Genomic DNA, 19,183 nt, shown 5'->3' with positions numbered 1-19,183 from the left:
GGCGCTCATTTGAATAGCGTATATGCTCTTCTGTCTATTTTTAAAAATTCAGATTAGCTACAGAGAACAGCAGTTTGCTGACATGCAAAAGCTATAGCTTTCCTTCTGTCTTCATAGTCTTACAGCATTAAAATTGAAGGGTTTTTTTTCAGTGGTAGAAAGTGTGAATGACAAATTCTTATTAAAAAAAACAGATGGCCCACTGTTGTATACAGCTAGCCAAATAGTTTTAGAAATTAACGTTTCTCTTCTTTTAAACAACATAGCACGAGATGTTGGATTTTCTTCATATGCACCTTCTTGCTGTGACTTTACATTGAACATTTCCTACATGAGAAAAAATTCCATGGTTTTCCTCTTTTTCTTTGTGTGTGTGTGTGTCAGTCACTGGTTAAGATAAATACCCACAGAGGTTTTTTTCTTTTTTTTTTTCTTTTTTTTTTTTAATGAAAAGAGCAATCCGACCCTTAAATATGTCTCTGTTGATTTTTCAAACCAGCATCCAGCTGCTGGCTGTGTCCATGGACATTCTTTTGGAGTTTAGAAAGGTAATGCATCTGGATTCAAAAATGGAAAAACAAAAAACCCAAACCAAAACAAAAAAAGAAACCCTAGCTTGGATCACGTGCCAAAACGTAAACTAAGCCTTAATGAAAGTTTCTAGTTCACTCCAATCGTTTCTCCTCTTTTTAATCACCAGGGGAAGGCTTTCCGGGTGCATACTCCATTACAAAGATACACTCTTTTTCATCCCTTTCAACAGCTCTTCTTACATAGCTGCCCTTTGTCTGATATGCCATGGTAGGAGCGCTCGGGTGATATTGTCGTGGTTCAATCTCCTCCTTTCGGTCTTGCCCTGGTAATCTTATACAGGCTGAAATTTCCATGTGCGTTGCTGTCTGTTGCCATTCTGCAGTGCTGTGTTCCTGATTTGTTTTGGCAGAGCAAGCTGGAGTCTGTATGGCACAGTGAAATATTCTTCGATGCTATATAATTCAGACTGAATAAGGAGTCTGTATAAGGCACGTGTCTCAATATATATATGTATATAAAAACACTAACATTGTTAATTCAAGTCAAGCATCTTTTACATTTAATTTCTGTCTTCAAGTAACGCTTTGTTTTCATGTTCCCTTTCTTTGGTTTCGTTGGGGATCCCTCCGTTCTCCAGGTCTGAATGCTGCTGGATGCAGTTGGTCAGGACCGCGGTGCTAGAAGAGTTCTCGGAATTACACATCTTCTCTGTCTCCTCTTCCTTTTTCTCTTCATCCAAGGAGTAGTTTCGGAAGGTCTCGTAAATTTTCCGCACATCCTCAGGGATGGTTTTTTTGAGGTCTTTGTTTTTCCTTTTGGTCATCTTGGCAGACGATCCAAACTTGTTGATGATGTTGTCCTCGGATGCCCCCTGCCCGTGCTTGTTGAGCTGATCTGACCCTTTAAGGCGCAAGTTGTTGGGCCTGTTGTTGATGCTTTCCTGAGATGAGGCCTTGAAGCGCCCCGTTTCCAAGGCAGTGAAGACAGAGCGCTTCTCTGGGGAGAGCATGTCCAAGGAGTGGGCTCGCTGGTCCAGGCCCAGGCGCCTGCGCTCCATGCTCCGGATGGTGGCTGCCCGCTGAAGCTTGTCATGGATCTCCACGCTCAGCCGCCTCCGTGTCTCCCTGAACTCTGCCGTCACGTTCGCTTTCCACTCAGCCGCGTGGGCTTTTATTTCACCAACCTTTGTGACAGCAAGAAAGAGAAATTAATTGAAAAAGCAAAATGAAGCAACAAGTCTTTCCCACAGAACAGCAGGGCAAGCACGTTCTCCTCTGGCACAAGAGACTGATCCCAGCTCCAGTGCATCCATTTGGACCCAAACTTCAGTAGCCAAGTGGGCAAGCTCTAAACACACCAGCTAGTGACCAGCTAATGGCTTATAAGGCATATAACTTGTCTGCCCATCTCACATTTTGCCACCCCACACATTTTCTAGCTGTGTTATATGATGGGAGGTGTTCATGCTAATCCCTCTTTGGTTAAGAACAAAATCCTGACTTAAAACGTCAGCGGTAGGTGGTCAAGAGTGGGCAAAATTAATCACAGGTAGTTATACCAATATGCTTCAGAACAGGACAACAACGAGTGTATCAATGGAGTATTTTCGCATATTGCTGATGGATGGAGCTGTTCAGTCCCACTGAAGGTTCTGGTCAGTGCCGCAGAGCAATTAACACTGGAAATACCTGTTAGATAAATTCAGGTGGACTTCTGACTGGTCCGGTCTAGGGTTCATTCTCAGGGACAAATGGAGCTGCCTTTAATGGAGGTTCCCACTGCATAACTGTCCAAACACCACCCTCTTACTAAGAGTTTTCAACACATAATCTGTGTGGGCACCATGAGCATGTCATTAAATGTCTCCCTGCTTTGCTCTGGTTTACTCCTTTGCACCTGAGAGCAGAATAATGGCTGAGAACAAAGCACCTGCATGGCTGCTGCATTTTTGAACTGAGAAAAGAGAAGACAAATGATCAAGCAACATCTCAGTCAACACAGACCTTTTCCCAAGTTCAGCTAAAGGAGAACAGGTTCAGGAGTAGGAGGTCTGCAGGAGCCCAGCAAGGTCAACTGTTTACTTGGGCTGCTGCAGCCAGAATGCAAGTTCCTGCAACCAGAGATCCATAAGTCATCTTCTGTTTCTCAGGCCAGATGGGCAGGTGTCCCTTTAGCACTGTATTACCTGTGGCAGCAGGCATCTCACATCCACCGTGAGAGCTCAGATTCCCACCGGTAGGTGCCTGCTGATGCTCACCCTGACAGCCAAGCTCCCTGTGAAGCCCCCTGTTATTAATGGAGATGCCCAGGGGATGCGCCAGACCTCAGGGACCACAGGTGCCTTCACAAAGGAGAAACAGCACTATTCCTCTGCCAGACTTTGCCTATGCCTGCTTTTTGGCTAACCCTGCCAGGCTGCCTTTGCTAGCAATGCAGGAGGAGATTGCCTTAAAAATTGAAATTATATCATTAACTACCTCCACAATAGGCTTCAGCTCTACAGTCATGGCAATTGCCTTCTATTTTCCACCCTTATTTGAGTGAGGCATTAGCAACAGTGTCTTTGAATCACAGAAAGCATGGTCTGAGTGAATTTAATTATGCTCTTCCTGATACTGACTACTCAGTTTCTTCAGTTTTTAATAATATGGTACTCAGTAAGGGGCCTGAATCTAAACCTTTGCTCAGAACCATATTCCCTGGCACAGGGAAAGGTGGGAAAACTCAATATAAAACCCTGGTTTAAAGGCAGATTCTTGTTTCATGATGAAGAGTGCCAACTAATGTCTTCAAAACCCACGCATTTCTAATTTTTAAGGAGAGAACACTGACATTTTTATCACAATTTTGTAGCTAGTTTCAGAGTGAAGCCTGGCCTCTCTTATTCTGTAATTGCAATCCTACTGATGTGTGCTGTGTATTTGGCAGTACTGGTAGAGGTGTAGCAACCTAGGTTGCTTCAGTTGCTCTTTTTCCTCGCTTTGCGAAGGAGTTAAAGATCAGAACTACCTGGATACTGAAGGCAGCCAGCGGAGTCAGCCATGGGGAATACTGAGCATTGGTCATGCAAAGAAGCATCCTTCTTTAGACGAGCAGGAATCAGGCACTTAGAGCTCCCTTATAAAATCAGAAACCACTGAGACATTACTAGTCATACCTCTTCTTTTGTCTTCTTGGACAGGACTCTTAACCAGTCTCCAATCATGCTCAGGACAGCCGCAAAATAGGCGAGGCCAACAAGGATCCAGAACCACACCAAGGGTTTGTACCACTCCCGGTAATGGATGTCAGCATTTCCTCCTGAAATAAGCAGATGCTTATGCTTAGGAATCATGAGATGCCACAATTATGAGAAAATATCTGCAATTCTGAGGAATTCCTGAAATTATTTCTCAACTCTTGCCAACACCACTGTATTTCTAATAATAGATGAGAGGCCAGTCAGATGGGAGGAACACAAGCTGTTCTTAATTTAAGACTCTTCAAAATTACCTATTATCCTGCTGCTATGTGACCTGCCAAAGCAGCTAGTAAACACTTTTCTTTATATTGCTCACACTCTGAAGAAAGTCTGAAATTTCTGTTTTGATAGTACTTGCAACAGCATGAACACTCTTCCAAGAAAATGGTTTAATACAACTGGTCTTCCTTATCCCAAACTGCCTGCAGCTTGGTAGTTGAGAAACTTTACAGTTTAACACTCTCAGATTATATAGTTTCCAGATTTTTTTTTTCTTTTCTGGCATTTAGCTACAGGATTGAGAGTCCTACACACAGGACAAAGAAAAGTGGCTTTGTCTTCCCCTCCAGACCAGGATATCTGACAGGATCCAGCCATGCATCAGCCCTGATAATAAGGATATACTGTCTGCTTGTGTATCAGTTATAGGGATGCATTCTCTGGCCAGTAAGTTGAGAGGAGATATGGATCAAATGAAGCAATAAATATCCTATATGGTCTTCATACAAGTCTCAGGGTGACCTGGTAAAACAATTGTGCAAGACATTTGGCAAAGCTCATGGGCTATGAAGAGCCTAAAATAAGCGCAGTGGCAGCCAGGCTGCTGCCTACCACGTAGTAGAATAAACTTTCCCAAAAGAAAGCAACCACAACATCACTTTTGAGACTCCCAGTCCCATCACAAGGCAAGAAGGAGAGCCAGTGTGAGGCAAGCAGAACTCTGAGCTGCAGGGAGTGAGTGGCAAAGGGTCTGCACAGCCCCATAGCCCCAGCCCGCAGTGCAGGTGACCACCACCTCGGTGGTACCGGTGTGACCCGCTGCCCAAAGAGCCAGCCCGCCAGGGGACTCAGGCAGAGGACTGCCTATGTCCCACTCTTCAGCTTGGTTAGGCAAGAGCTAGACACCAACTTGTACCTCTGCATGACTGCAGAGAGAGTTTAGGATTTTTCCCCCGGTGACATCACCAGACAACACAGTTCGGCATTTCCCCCTGAGCTTTTTGAAACCTGAGACATTCCTACGACTCTAATTTTACCCAGACTCAGTCTGAGTGTACGTACACTGTTTGAAATTCCCCCTGGAAGGTCAGACATGGAGAACTGGCAGGGACCCAAATATCAGTTTTGATGTTACTCCCTCCCCACAGACCGCATGAATCACTCTCTTTTTTCCAGTCTTTAAGGGTGTGAAACAATGGGAGGTGGGGGCTGCTGTTGCTATGGTACAACGAGGCTCTTCTGATCATACGTGTCCCTGAGGATGCTCGCTATGAAACAGATTGTCTAGGTCTATCTTACGGAGTAATCAGGCGACTGAGAAAGCATGAGACCACTTTTTTCCAGCCTATCAGATATTCTGTTTTTTTCAGGCTCCATCCACAATTGTATCTCCAACAGCAGTACAGAAACTTGCCCGGTTTGCCAGGAGCTGGGACACGTTCTAGGTGGAATAAATCAGCATAGCTCCATTGATGCTGTTTTACCCAATACGATGTAGTATTTCTGATTTGATATTGAAGGGACGGAGCTATTGAGAGATTGAAGTGACAAAAAATCTGTTTCAAAACCGGCAATAAAACCCAAATCTCCTGGTGATCACCTGCCTTATACTCTTATCATGAGATAGCCTCTGAAGTTTTCCCATTCAGGGTCTTCCATTTGATTTTTGAAAAATCCTGGTTGTTAGTAGCCACCCAGCTGTGGATTATATTCTCCTAATCATGTTGAATATAGAACAATTTAACTTACTATTCAGAGCATTCTTATTATTATATTACTGAAGAAAACAATACCAAAGTGTGATATGCTTAAGAAAAATATTGTGAATTATTTTTATTTCACATTGTGATACCACAAAGTCAGTGTATCAGCGAGCTTCTCTTCACATTTAAGTGGTTAAAATGGACCAAGCTCATACAAGCACTTCTGTACCTGAATGCTGATAAAACACTTCTTTTTCTTACCTGCGGCTTTCTTTGTTCACTGCCTTTTTTTCTCAATAATTCATGTCGTCTATACCACCATATCATAAAAAGGGAGGATGAGATTCCTCTCTACAAAAAGATGTGTCTGCAGCTCTTCAGCAAAGAAAACTTTATATATCCTGTAGCTTCATTTGATGCTTTTAACTCATTCGTATTTCACTGATTTATAGTAAGTAACAAAACAGTAGCAAAGCATGGCTGTTTGTAACACAGGCATCTTAATGCCTTTAATTGGGAACACTAACAGGAGTGAGGAGTAGAGGTCATGTACTAATGGGGAAAAAATCCACTTATTTTAACCACCTTTTCGTTAGCAAAGCAGTTGGGGGAGGGGGAGAGGGGGGGAATAAAATCTCATCTTGCCAGCCAACAATCTTGACTCCCTCTTTGGAAACTGATAATGATGGATATTTATAGTTCCTGCTAGTACTGTATTAATCTTGGAGAGTATCCTCCTAGCACTGAGATGCGCACCCCAAGCAGCCCTTCTTTTCCTTCCTACATGAGTTTTCGTTAACAGGGCAACTGCAACGTCAACATTTCTGCTGAGGTTAGAGAATAAAATGCAGTTTCTGAAATGCTGCAGCTGCTGTAGTAGCAGCCCATTGCTGCATCCCAGCAGAGATTTCTCCAGCCCCATGGCTCAGCCCTACTTTGTAAAAGCCTCATCTATTCATCATTTTGGCTACATGCTTCTGCAGGCAGCCTCAGACCGAGCCCTAATGGACTAATACATATGTCAAGTTCAATGGGAAAGTCGTTTGACTTGTGCATAATTCATTGCACAATAAAGGATAATCAGGACTTCCCAGGCTCCCGGTAGCCACGCTGCTGAAAGCCGGCAATCTGCAGGTGGCAAGGCACCCGGTTCTTAAATCACCCTGGTGTCCCACTGCCCAGTAACCCCAACCAAAACACCTGGCATCATGTTACAGGGATACAATCCGTTGTGAAAAGCCTCCTCTCTACACCAGCAAACAAGCTGTAAGAGCCAAAGCCCTGGCGCACAGCACGCTGGCTCCAAGCTGCTCACCTGCTACAAAGTCACCGAAGCCAACAGTAGTCAGAGTGACAACCACAAAGTAGATGGACTCCAAGGCTGTCCAGCCCTCGATGTGCTTGAAGATAACTGCAGGAATGGTCACAAAGACAATGCAGCCTGCCAGGATGAAGAGGATGGTAGAGATCACCCGGATCTTTGTTTGACTCACTTGCTTTTTCTAGAAAAAGAAAATAACAAAAGAAAAAAAATAATTTTTGAGTGGATTGCTGGGACTGTATACCTTGTGAACGGTAGGCTGATGGTGCTGGCGTCACCTGGTGTGTCTCTTTCTGCCTTTTGTGAGTTTATTAGGTGGAACACAACCAACCCTCCCTGTCAGTGAGAGCCCTACCCGGCTCACAGGGAACATCTATGTCTGGCCCCACAAAATTGTGATTCCCATTGTCCATCCACTAGGCAGCTACTAACCTTCCAGAAACACAGCCTGGAAAAGCAGTCCTGAGCTTCAGAAAGGCTCCAGTACCCTCCAGCTCAGGTTCAACATGTAAGAAAAAGTGCACACCCCCATACATGTACACATATACCCACATCGCCTCACCAGCTCCAAGCGTTCAACAAGTAAGACCAAGACTAAAATCAAAATAAACTCTTTTTTCCTCTAAAAATACCCCTGAGATTTTATGTAGAAATAATTCATGCTGCGGGTTTTCTAGACTCAGGTTTTCCAGCTTGCATTCACAAATATGAAGATTAAATGTCCTTTACAAAAATAGATAGCTGTATTATCAGTTTGCTCCAGAAATAAAAGATTTATGTCAAATACCAAACAACCTGAGATAAAGTTACCTACGTAAATCCACACTGGAGGGCTCCTGAACAAAGAGGATGCGTATTACTGGCTGCTATAAACTGAACACAAATATAAGCAGTGTAATTGCAACATTTTACACTCCTAGCTCATATAAAACCTCAATCTATTTAATATAAACTTAGATTTATCCAGTAGTATTGATGTCAGCCTGGATTAATACAACGGACTCTGGCAGATTTATTTCAGGTTTTCTCTGACATAAATAAACTCCAGATTCAATAGAGTTTCACAAGAAACCTGGAAGAAGAAATTTCCAGTCCTTATGCAGGAAAAGGAGTGCGGAGGTCACTGTCAGTCACGTATTTTCAAATTTAGTTTTCCAAATCAAGCATCTCTGTTGACCCAGAAATGAGATCTCATTTCAGATTGGGATGTTGCCTGGGAAGGAAATCAGGTCTCAGGAGCCGTCTTTGCACCATACAGAAGGGATATTGCCTGAGCTGGGGTTATCCACCAGCCTGCGAGCAGTACTGCTGCTGCAGCTGCTGCAGGAGCATTTCTTTCAGAGGTGCCATGCCAGACCCTCATTAGACACCCATCCGAGCTGGGGTGCTCTGCAATTAGAACCCAGGCAGCAGCATAAATATGCCATGTTTCCTGAATACTTCTAGTTCTGAAACTGTTTGAGATGATCCCTACACTTGATATTTTGTTTGTTTGTTTGTTTTGCGTGCACTTATTATTTTCTGTGTCTGGCTGAAAAGAAATAGTTAAATAGTAATATAATGCCATTAATCAAACTGAAGGCACAGGAAACACTAAGTACCAAGGAGAAAAACAACACAAGAATATAAAACCTGACTTCTCGTTTCTCGAGATTCATTCTGAGCGATTTGCTAAAACACTAAAGGATGATGTAGTTTCTTCAAGAGGTACGGTCACCCTTCACAACAGCAGGGTTTCAGACTTACTCTGTGTGTGGTGAAGGGAAAGCAACGGACCTCGTGGACGTTACGTGGTGTCCGAGATTGGCACACTTGCTTTTTGTCATGGAGGATGAGGCTCTAACCACGATGTCATTTAGTTAATAGTTTGGCCAAGGTGACTTGTTCACTCCTACCCAATGCTTCAGTTTCCTGATATGTAAAACGGAACGGCAGGCACCTTGCTACAGGGGAAGGTGCCATATAGTACTGGGAATCCTTGGGCAAAAAAATACTTCAAAGCTGCCAAGCACTAAGCACTACTAGTAAAGCAAAGTTATGCAGAGTCATCCTTCCTACAGTCCCCATACAGCAATATTAAAATGCATTTCTATATGTGTCAGGATTGTCTTGTCTCGTGGCAGAAACAAGAGTGGAAAGCATGGCCTGCAGATCCGTACCAAATGGTCAGGGCATCCGCTTATTTAGGAGCGATACATTCGGGTTGTTGGTTTTTTTGGAGATGACAGGATCTGCAGAAAAGCCTGACTCATGGTTACTGTGCACCTCAGTCACTCGCACTAAAGCGGAGCAGCTGAGGGTCTGTTTTCTTCTCGCTCTTCCAGCGGTACAAAGGAAGGCAGCAAGCTACGGTGAGTCAGGGACAGCATTTTCAGGGCTACTGAAAAGAGCACAAAAGGAAGACTCAGAAGCAAAATTACTTAATGGACAATAGCACATGGAATTCAGGGTACCAGTGACAAGGAGGGTCTTTTCACAGTTAGATGTGCCTTCAGAGAATGTTCACAGTACAGGATAATTGCCATAGATCCAAAAAATGCCAAGGCATAAACGTCATTAGTCATGGAATATGTACACTGTAGTAATTACGCATCACAAAAAGGTTGGTTTGCATTAGGTTTTTTTGCAGATGGAGTTGGCCTTGCTATTTAACTACAAAGAACATTATTTTCTGCTGCCCAGGTTCTCAGGAATAAGGAAATGCAGGCTTTACATTCCAGTTTTGGCACAGTTGTATCAAGATGAGAGTAAATTAACCTGACCCACTGCAGTATTACACTGTACCAAGTCATTATTAAAAGAAAAAGAGAGAGAGAGAGAGATAGCACTATATATATATATATATATATATATATATATATATATAAACTCCTAAAGGTTGAGAAATCTGAAAAAGTTCATACAAACTCCTCTTTTAAATAGTATTTGCACTCTGGAGCCAAACACTGGCAAACAGCTGAGCAACTCCAGCTAGGCTAGCACATTCCCTGAGCCCATGTGAGTTTGTGACATAAATATAGGATTTTCTATAGGCGTCAAAATGAAACAGTAAGAAAGGCCTTTCTCCAGGAAAAGTAGTTAATCTCATAGCAGTTTAAGTAAAATGAAAACACTTGTAAGAGAGATGTTTTCTACTCTTTTCTTTTTTTAGTTTGTTTTGTGTTTCTTTTTTAGTTTTGTTTTAACAACAAGTTCTCTCCACATTGATGAAGCAGGTAACTTCTAAGACATTCATCAAATATAAATAAATCAGTGCTTTCTAATGAGAGAGACTTCAATTTAAATCAGCCTACAGCTGATCTGGAAAAGATTAAAGAAGGACTCTTAAGAAGAAACGAACAGAGCTTTCTGTGATATAACCACCTATGAGGGGTCATTCCCAGCTACTAATGAAGGTGCTGGTTTTACTCTTAAGGTGGCCAGGTGCTACAAAGGCAACATCACTGACATCATCTTAACCATATTTATTCAAACAACCCACTGCCAACCTGGGCTAGTGCTGAGAGGAGTGAGGACAGACGTTCCCATGAAAACACCCTTATCAGTGGAATTTTGTTCTTCTGCATCTTTTCCTTGCTTTTTCCTTATTTTCTGTTACATACACGGGGGTCTTCTTGGTTTTGGTCTTATCCAATAATTTCCGGAGTTAAAAGAAATCCTGTATTTTTTTCTTCCCTCCCCCTGGTCCTACAGATCAAAGCTGATGAACCAGATTATTTTACAGCTCCTGCCCTGTTCAGGTGAATTAACTCAGGTGCAATTTTTCTGACCTGACTGTTGACAGCGAAAGGACCAAACAAGGTTCTTAAGTTCCCAAGCTGAGATCACAGGGATGACACATATTCCTTCAAAAAGGGAGTAGGAGACATTAAGCATGGGATCAAAAGATGCTACAGCCATTTATCAGATTAGACTAAATGCTAAATATGTGAAACATACATATTGCCATGAATACCGTATTTCAAATATGCTTATTCCACAGTTTTATAGTGGCACCTCCCGTTTCACTGAAACTCCCCCAATATACAGTACTACTCAACCACAAATAGCACTGGAACATTAGCTGCTTCACAGTGAGCTCAGATGGTTCTTCCACCTTCCAAACATTTTCTGTTCTGAATTCCTGACAAATATCCCCAAGAATCACACAAGTTATTTACCTTTTTGGCTAGATGACCAGTGCCATATTTTTAGTACTAGTGTAATGTGCCTGCATGGAACATGCTGTCCTCATCCTTCTACAAGGCTCTGCAGTTTGGAGCACTCCTCCAAAGAAAACACGTTTTTTCAACATTTCTTTTGTCCCCTTAACCTACTCTTAACTTTATGCCCTCTCCCATGCTGCCAACTATTCTTGGAACAGATTGTCTTTGCCCATGTGCTCATTAAACAGCTTGTTGTCTAAATCACTTTCTCCAGATCAAAATATTTTAACAAGGGGAAAGCCAGTCTCAAAGCATAAAACAGAGTATCACACACATAGGTTGTTGGGGTTTTTTTTTTCCCTCAGCCACAAACATTAGGTATGTTGTTAGTCAAAACATTTTTGCTAGACTAGTGTAGACAGTGCAGATATTCACAGGTTCACAGTGCTTGCCTTCCAGCTCAGTCAGATGCAGGGCAGCCCTGGTCCAGAGGCTGGCACGTACCTCAGCGAAGCGCGATGCCCATCTCAGCAGGCTGTATGGAAAGGCTGGCACAGCCCTGGGCTCACAGAGCTCCTTGGCGGTTGCATCGACCTCACTGCTGCCTATACCTGTCACTGTGGGTTTCTTTCTAGCTTGTCCTAGCTCCTTCACATTCAAAATGAGGCTGAAAGTAAATGTATTTTAAATATCACTGACTTAGAGATAATATCTAAGAATAATATAATAATCTTTTGTTCTTCTGTGTTCTCTGAACACAGCCAATTCCAGCTGGCTCCAATGGACCCACTGCAGGACACTGCTGAACTCCTCAGACAAGGTGGTAGCACCTCTGGGAAAGTGTATTTGAGAAAAGGCAGAAATGCTGGACAGGCAGAGGAGGAGGACGAGGACAAGGAGGGAATAGAGGAGGGAATAAGGAAACAACAAGGACAAGGCAGTGGGAGGTGCTCCATGGCAGAGCAGGTACTGCCCTGGAGGGCCCACAGCCCATGGAGGACCAGTGAAGGACCAGAGGAAAAGGGCTGAGAGACAGAGAGCAGCAGAGAGAAATCCCATAGGAAAAGGGCTGAGAGACAGAGAGCAGCAGAGAGAAACCCATGTGTCCTGAGCCCAGCCCCTCGCTGCTGGCTGCTGACTGGAGGGACTGGGTGCCACCTGCGGTGATAACGTGGGGGGAGGAGAGGTGTCTGGAGCGAAGTGAGCCTGGAAAAGGGGAGAGGAAGGCATTTGGAATGTTTGTCTTTTTACTTCCAAACACCCAACCAATTAAATATTTATCCTAGTTGAAAATAAATAAATTAAATTCCACAAGTCAACTCTGTTTTGCCCATGACAGTATTCGCCAAGTGATCTCACTGTCTTTATTTTGAACCGTGAGTTTTCACTTTTGTTCTTCCTGTTTCCCCCTCACCCCACCATGGGGAGGGGAGCAAGCAAGCAGCTCTGTGGTGTTTGCCAGCCCAGGCCTAGGCACCCATCAATGGAGAAGGCAACACCCCTTGAAAGCATAGCCGCAGAATTCTATACAATATATTTTAAAATATATACATTTCAGATCCCTCCATGGGTTAAGGACAGTGGTTTGAACCATTACACTAGAGATGGGCTTCCCCTACTGTCTAACCAGCTGTCTTGGCACCTCAGTGCTATTTTAATTCTCATGTTTTATAAAGAACCCTGCTACTGCTGCACAAAAAAATGCAAAATCCATCCCCTATTTCTTACCAGTAATAAGTACTGTAGGGGAGACAGATATAAAAAGCTGTAAGTGCTCACACTTGTTACTAAGCTTGGGAGAGACAATCCTGAATACACACACGGCACAGGTCAGAGGAAAGCGGATATTTTTTTACATTGCTATTTTTCCCTATAAAACCACACTTCTGCGGGGTGTTTGTCTAGACCCAGATGGAATATGCAGCAAGATTCTCACAGAGGAGCAGCTTTCTCTAATGTTATTTTTTTAAAATCTCTAGGCACGGATCTTGCTGCAGTCATAATGTGAATACTGAGACTGTGTTATAAAAATACAGAAACACTGGCTCGGATATATTCCAGGCTTCACATACCCCTTTCCAATCTTCTTCTCTCTAGGAAGCACATGTAGGGCTTTCTGATATGCACCAACTAATTTTTCAATTTGATTATTATGCTACTGAAGAAACACAAATAACAATAATGAGCCCCAACCTCTGTTCTAGCTGAGCTGTAGCCAGCCCAAGAAAAACTAAATGTTGAATAAGAAGGATCCCTATAGATAGGTACATAGAGAGGTAGATACATAGATGCTTTTCTCAGACATCGGAGCAGACAAAGGGCAACAGAGGTTCGTGGCATAGACTGAAGCAGTTTCAAAGGATGCTCACAGAGGCTGAATTTGGAATGTATCGCTCCTTCCTTCCTTCTAGTCCCTTCTGAGTTACACCTATATTCGCCTCTCTCAGGGAGTGCAAGAATGGCTTAATAATCATTGTTCCACCTCATTTCCCTGTACCTGAATGGGTTTTACCTTGCCATTGCTGGTAACACTGATTTTGGTCAGTGTTGAGTCAATGCTTTCATCCTGTTCCTCAGCGCAGTTCAGGGGGAAAAAATAAAATGGGATTATGATAGTGCAAAGAAGAGTGCCACACAGCAGCAAGGCTAGATTTATGAGTATATGCTCAGCACCTAATTAAGAAAGGTACTGAGACAGAGAAAGACAATCAGTGTAGCTACATAAATGGGAGATTTAGCTATCCATTGCATGACATGGCCACTTTCAAAGACTTAGCAAGGAAAAGAAAACTGAAATTCATGTTAGAAATATCTCCTCTTAAAAGCCCCAAAAGAGCCAAAAAAAAGAATGTTGAATTTCTCTACTCTTCTATTTTTTGTACTGTTATTGTTTTGTTCCTCTACAGCAGAATAAAGCATCCCAATTCCTTCACACTACTGAGTTTTCACAACAATTCCCTAGTGATTAGGAATTTAACACCATCAGCATCCGTAGGCTAGAGCGGATATTTTGTTGGACTAACTGAAAGGTTAAGCACCAACCTTTTGAAACAGGGATCTTCAGGCTGGACTGGTTGTACCTGTTTCTAGACTGCAGGTCTCAGTTTCTGCTTAGTTTGGAATAATGGCCAAGCAGCCTTCCCTTGCCCTTCTTGGATACAAGAGCATAAATCATTCTCTGCAAGAAATTCTTGCAGAAGCCTCCAAAGCATATTTTGTATTTACCATGAGATTTCTTACAGGTATTAACAGTAAAAAGATGACAATATTGCAGTCTTTCTAGAGGAAAACGCTATTTGTGACTAGCCAAGAAACCAGTGTTCTCTTGGGTAACTAGACCACAGCGAGTGGGTTTTACTCTAGGTGGGATACAAATCCCAGAAGAGTAGATGGAAAGTAAAAGGAGGAAGGTAGAGCATCTTCCCCTGGGCAAAAGCATGGGAAGAGTGGAAAATGTCTCACCCCTAGAAGCGTCTCTCCATGCCACAACTCTCCCACTGCTCCCGCCAGCCTTCTCCAACATTTTGCAGGAGCTGCCACTTCTTTTTTGCAAAGGGAAAAGGGGGCCAAGGATCCCCCTCAAAGGGAAAGGTCTGGCACAGGGTGAAGGGTGCATCAAATACTTCGTCTCATGGCTCAGCTCTTATTGCCACAATGACACCTGTACGTGCCGAGGGAAAACATGAACATGTAAATTCTGTTAGAGTGGTTAACACAATAGCTTAACAGTCCTAAAAGATGAAGGTTAAATGCATAAAGCAACATAACATGTTCAGGACTAATTCTCCACCTCCATCCACCACCACCACTAAATTTGTCACCTCCATCCCACCTGTTCATAACCTTGAAGCAGCATCTCTGAAGTGCGAAAACAGCACATCCTTATGCCTGGAATGAGGCAGCACGTTCAGGTATCCTCATTAATAATTCTTATCTGTTGCCTTTCAAGCTCCATCACCCCCATCACACTAAGTCTCTGATGCTTCCTCCAAAGTTGCCCACAGGAGTTTTGGAGGATATTCTGAAGGACACTGACTAGAATGGCTCTATGTATTTGTTGAGGGGGGTGGGAATCAACAATCACTGTATTATTAGCGGTCTAGATATTACATAGTGAACTGTTGCAGTTGCATCTGTCTTGCGTTTCCTTTACTCCTTATGTTGCAAATCTTGGGGTTAGGGTTTTCTTTAGGCTATAAATCACACTTCCAGAGGTGGCAACACCTGCATCAAGACCCTGGCACATAGGATTTGGTATTTAAACACTGCACTGTCAGGAACACAGAGAAGTTTCCCCAGCAATATGACCAAAACTTAAAGCAATAACAAAAGGAGGCTATTCACCATTAGTGCTTAGGAAGGAGTTTAACTTTCAGGCTGATGGTTGAAAAGTTGACGTGTTTTGCCATTAATCAGCAGCTTCCATTGAAGTATCTTATCTTTTAAGCTTCATACAGAGTATCCAAGACACCCTAGCTGCTCAGTAAATCCTTAGTCATGCTTTTAGCTTCTGTTTGTCTTGTGTTGCATGAGAAATAATTGCTTGAGACTCACGGGGTTTATTTCCAGTGCACTTTGCTGCAATTAAAAGTTATCTGACTAATACTAATTTCAGCAGGAAGCGGGCAGGTATAGTTTAACACTTTAGAATAGTGGCTCCCAAACATTTCAAACCATAAAGATGGACTGTTTAGCTCAGTTCCTTAACAAGAAAATTGGGGTTCAAGCCGTGCATGGAAATGTAACTCTTTGCCAGTGCTTATACTGAGATCATTCTGAATACTAACCTGGTTTCCAGCCAAACGAGAAGTGGCAAAGATTGGGCTTTGATGTCAAGAAAGAAATAGCGCTCGTCTTTTTTCACCATAGAAAACACAAAAGAAATGGATAGCTGGAACAATAGCTGGCAAACAGACAGAGATCATATTCTAGAGATAATCCCTGATGTACATAAAAAAATAGCCTGAGTACATAAAAATTAACAGTGGAAGAAAACTCCTTCCTGAAAACTTACTTCATCATTACTCTATTGCTTTCATGTTCTTCAAGGATGATAAATCATCATCCGTAGATCGATCCATCATCCACAGAAGGGTTTGGAAACACTTCTACTCAGGGTCAGTTGCCAAATACTCTCTTACCTTGCACTTAAATCAGTTTTTTAGCCACTAATTGCCTACTACACCTGTCTTTGATTTATTAATTAATTCTGTGTAAACATTCAATCAGGTGCTAAAATATTAGGCACTCTACAAAGAAAAGCTAAAGCAGATGAAGAAAACGCTTCTTTTTTGTTTTTTTTTTTAAGATAACAGAGGAATTTGGGTTAATATACCACAGTAGCTGCAGTATATTCACAATCAGAAAGAAATGTAATGAAAATCATTTCCCAAATGAAAAATTAACGATAACATTTTACTGTAATACAGACAGATAACTGAAGAGTTGTGGCTTAGCCCCAGCTGCTGGCTCCCTCCCCTCCCTGTGGTGGGATGGGGAGGAGAAGTGAATATACGTAAAACCTGTCAGTTGAGATAAGAACAGTTTAATAACTGAAATAAAATAAACCAAATAACAATAATAATAACAAAACCAATAATAGTAATGACAACGATAACACTGATAGTTGTAACGAAGAGGAGAGGGAGAGAGGAATAAAATCCAAGGGGAGAAAAAAACAACACAAAAAAACCCCCAAGTGATGCTCAGTGCAGTTGCTCATCCCCAGCTGACTGATGCCCAGCCAGTCCCCTAGCAGCGATCAGCCCCCTCCAGCCAACTGCCCCCAGTTTCTATACTGGGCATGATGCTCTATGGTATGGAGTGTCCCCCTGGCCAGTTGGGGTCAGCTGCCCTGGCCGTGCTCCCACCCGGCTCCTTGTGCCCCTCCTCACAGAGCAGGGGGGAACTGAAAAGCCCTTGACTGAGGGTGAGCCCTGCTCAGCAACAGCTAAACCATCAGGGTGCTGTCAGCATCGTTCTCATACCAAACCCAAAACACAGCCCTGTACCAGCTACTAGCAAGAAAATTAACTCTATCCCAGCTGAAACCAGGGCAACAGTGATAAATAGCATCTTTGTATCAATCATGGATTCCCAACTAGTTTTTATACAATGTTCTGGTTTTAAGAGCCGTAAAATCTCATGAGCGTTGCAGTTCAGTGACAAGAGTATGACCCCAGTAAGAAGAATTATTGAAGGTTTGGACCTCTAATAATTTTAAACAATGAAGAAAAAAAGTAATGAAAAGATATTAAAAGGCTTCACACAAGCAGGCAACACAGTACAAGTTTCCTCTGAAGAATCCTGTGGCCACCAGGTCCACTGCGCAGTGCCTGACAGCCCTGGACAGAGGTGTCCAGTACTACCAGCATAAATTATTTTGGGGGATGACTTCAGTGTGTATTGGGTTTCAGATTTGGTGCACTGGATCTGACTTGAGATTTCCAGATAACACTATACTCTAGATTTAAGCTAGTTTTAAAACCTGGTTTTAGGATAGACTTTCCTTCTCCATCTATACTATCACCTTTTTAGCGAGACTGATTTGATTCTAAAATTGGAGCAATTATTATCTCTTCCTGGTGTTGAAATGTTTTCCCTTCTTAGAGCTGCTTCCTTCTCTTTCTAGCAGTCCCAGGAATGCACTTTCAACTACCGCCATGCTCAGCCACCACCTGGGGCTCTCTTTGGAGGTAGATTCACTTCAAACCCTTCACGATCCTCTCTCTGAAGGATGCTCAGGCTGCTGCTATGCTTCTCACCAGCCCTTACAGGCCTAACAGACATTGTTGATAAAACATGCTTAAAAGACCTTTCAGAAACATTGAGATCTGAACTTAAACTGTTCAGGTTAATATTAACCCTTAAATTATATGCCCATTTGCAAGAGGCTGTTGACTTGCAGGATTAGAGAAAGATATGCTCCATAGCCAGCCCACGTAAGCTTTAGACTATAAACCTGGCAACAAAAAACAGTGGATAAGAACAAATCAGCAAAAGGTTTGCTGCACTTAGGTCACTTCCCCTGAAGCCCATTAGCTGTAAGCATTGCTAACTGAATTAAATACCCAGTTAGAGGAAATAAAATGCCAAAAGCTGGGATCCATAGATTTTGGTGTGAATATTTTAATAGTAGCTTACTATCTCAGCACTGTGCAGAAAAAGATGCTTTCCTGCAGCTCAGTATAATGGAGGGGAAAAGTGATCCAGAGAGTAAAACCAACATCAAGACCATACCACAAGGCAGTGGTTGAACCTAAAATACAATTCTGAGACAAGTTTGCCTCAGGTGGATGAAGAGTCACTGCATTTAGCAAAGTCATAGCCTGCACCATTAGTTGTTTAGGTCACCCATAGGATTATCATTTGCCTATTGGCATGGGAGCATGAGGACTACTAAAGCAGGTGATCATCAAAAGCAAAAATAAAACTTCCTGCTATCTTCCCATCACTGTAATTAAAGCACCGATTAGAAACATAAAAAGAGATGTGGCCTGCAGTATCTCAAGGAGAAAAGTATTTCAGAGACAGGCATTGTAAATTTACCACTCCTGCCTTTCATCCTCCAGCTGAACTTTGTAAGAGCCTACAGTCGCACTTGTGCCATTGCTGGCCATGCTACAGGGCAGCGTCCAGATGGCCCTGGGTCTGGACTGCTTTACATCCAAGAAAAACAATTAGAACAACTCTTGTTAAGAAGAGCATTGAAGGAGTCTAGCCAGGAAGGAGCAGAGAGAGGAATACGTTCGTAGAGTACAGAGAGACTAGGAATCCTCTTTGTAACAGACGTCACTGATGAACTAGAGGAAAATGCACCCAGAGTTTTCCAACCTGGAGCACACATCTTGTACAACCAAGTCCTCGATTTCAGGAGTGCTCAGCATTTTGACTTAAACAGTTGTCAGGCAGTAGTTTTTGAAAGGTTTGAAATGTGCTTCCTCACCACACCCCATCATGTTCTGCATAGTGAAACTCCTTTTCAAGAGGATGGAGGGAGGACTGCACCCCTCAGAAGTGG

General features: G+C 42.8%; 1 protein-coding gene across 1 annotated transcript in view; it reads right to left on the bottom strand.

The window, feature by feature from the left end:
• Window positions 1-529: 529 nt before the first annotated feature.
• KCNK10 (potassium two pore domain channel subfamily K member 10) overlaps window positions 530-19,183 on the bottom strand; it is a 65,736-nt gene continuing 47,082 nt past the window's right edge. The window contains exons 5-7 of the mRNA XM_005236344.3: window positions 7,013-7,199; window positions 3,692-3,834; window positions 530-1,717 (exon numbers count right to left, since the gene is read on the bottom strand). Coding sequence (XP_005236401.1) covers window positions 1,094-1,717; window positions 3,692-3,834; window positions 7,013-7,199 — 954 coding nt within the window. The 3' untranslated portion in view covers window positions 530-1,093. The remainder of the gene's footprint in view (window positions 1,718-3,691; window positions 3,835-7,012; window positions 7,200-19,183) is intronic.

Source organism: Falco peregrinus, chromosome 1 (assembly GCF_023634155.1).
Source record: "Falco peregrinus isolate bFalPer1 chromosome 1, bFalPer1.pri, whole genome shotgun sequence".
NCBI classification, from domain to species: Eukaryota; Metazoa; Chordata; class Aves; order Falconiformes; family Falconidae; genus Falco; species Falco peregrinus.
This window is presented reverse-complemented; position numbering and strand designations above follow the sequence as displayed.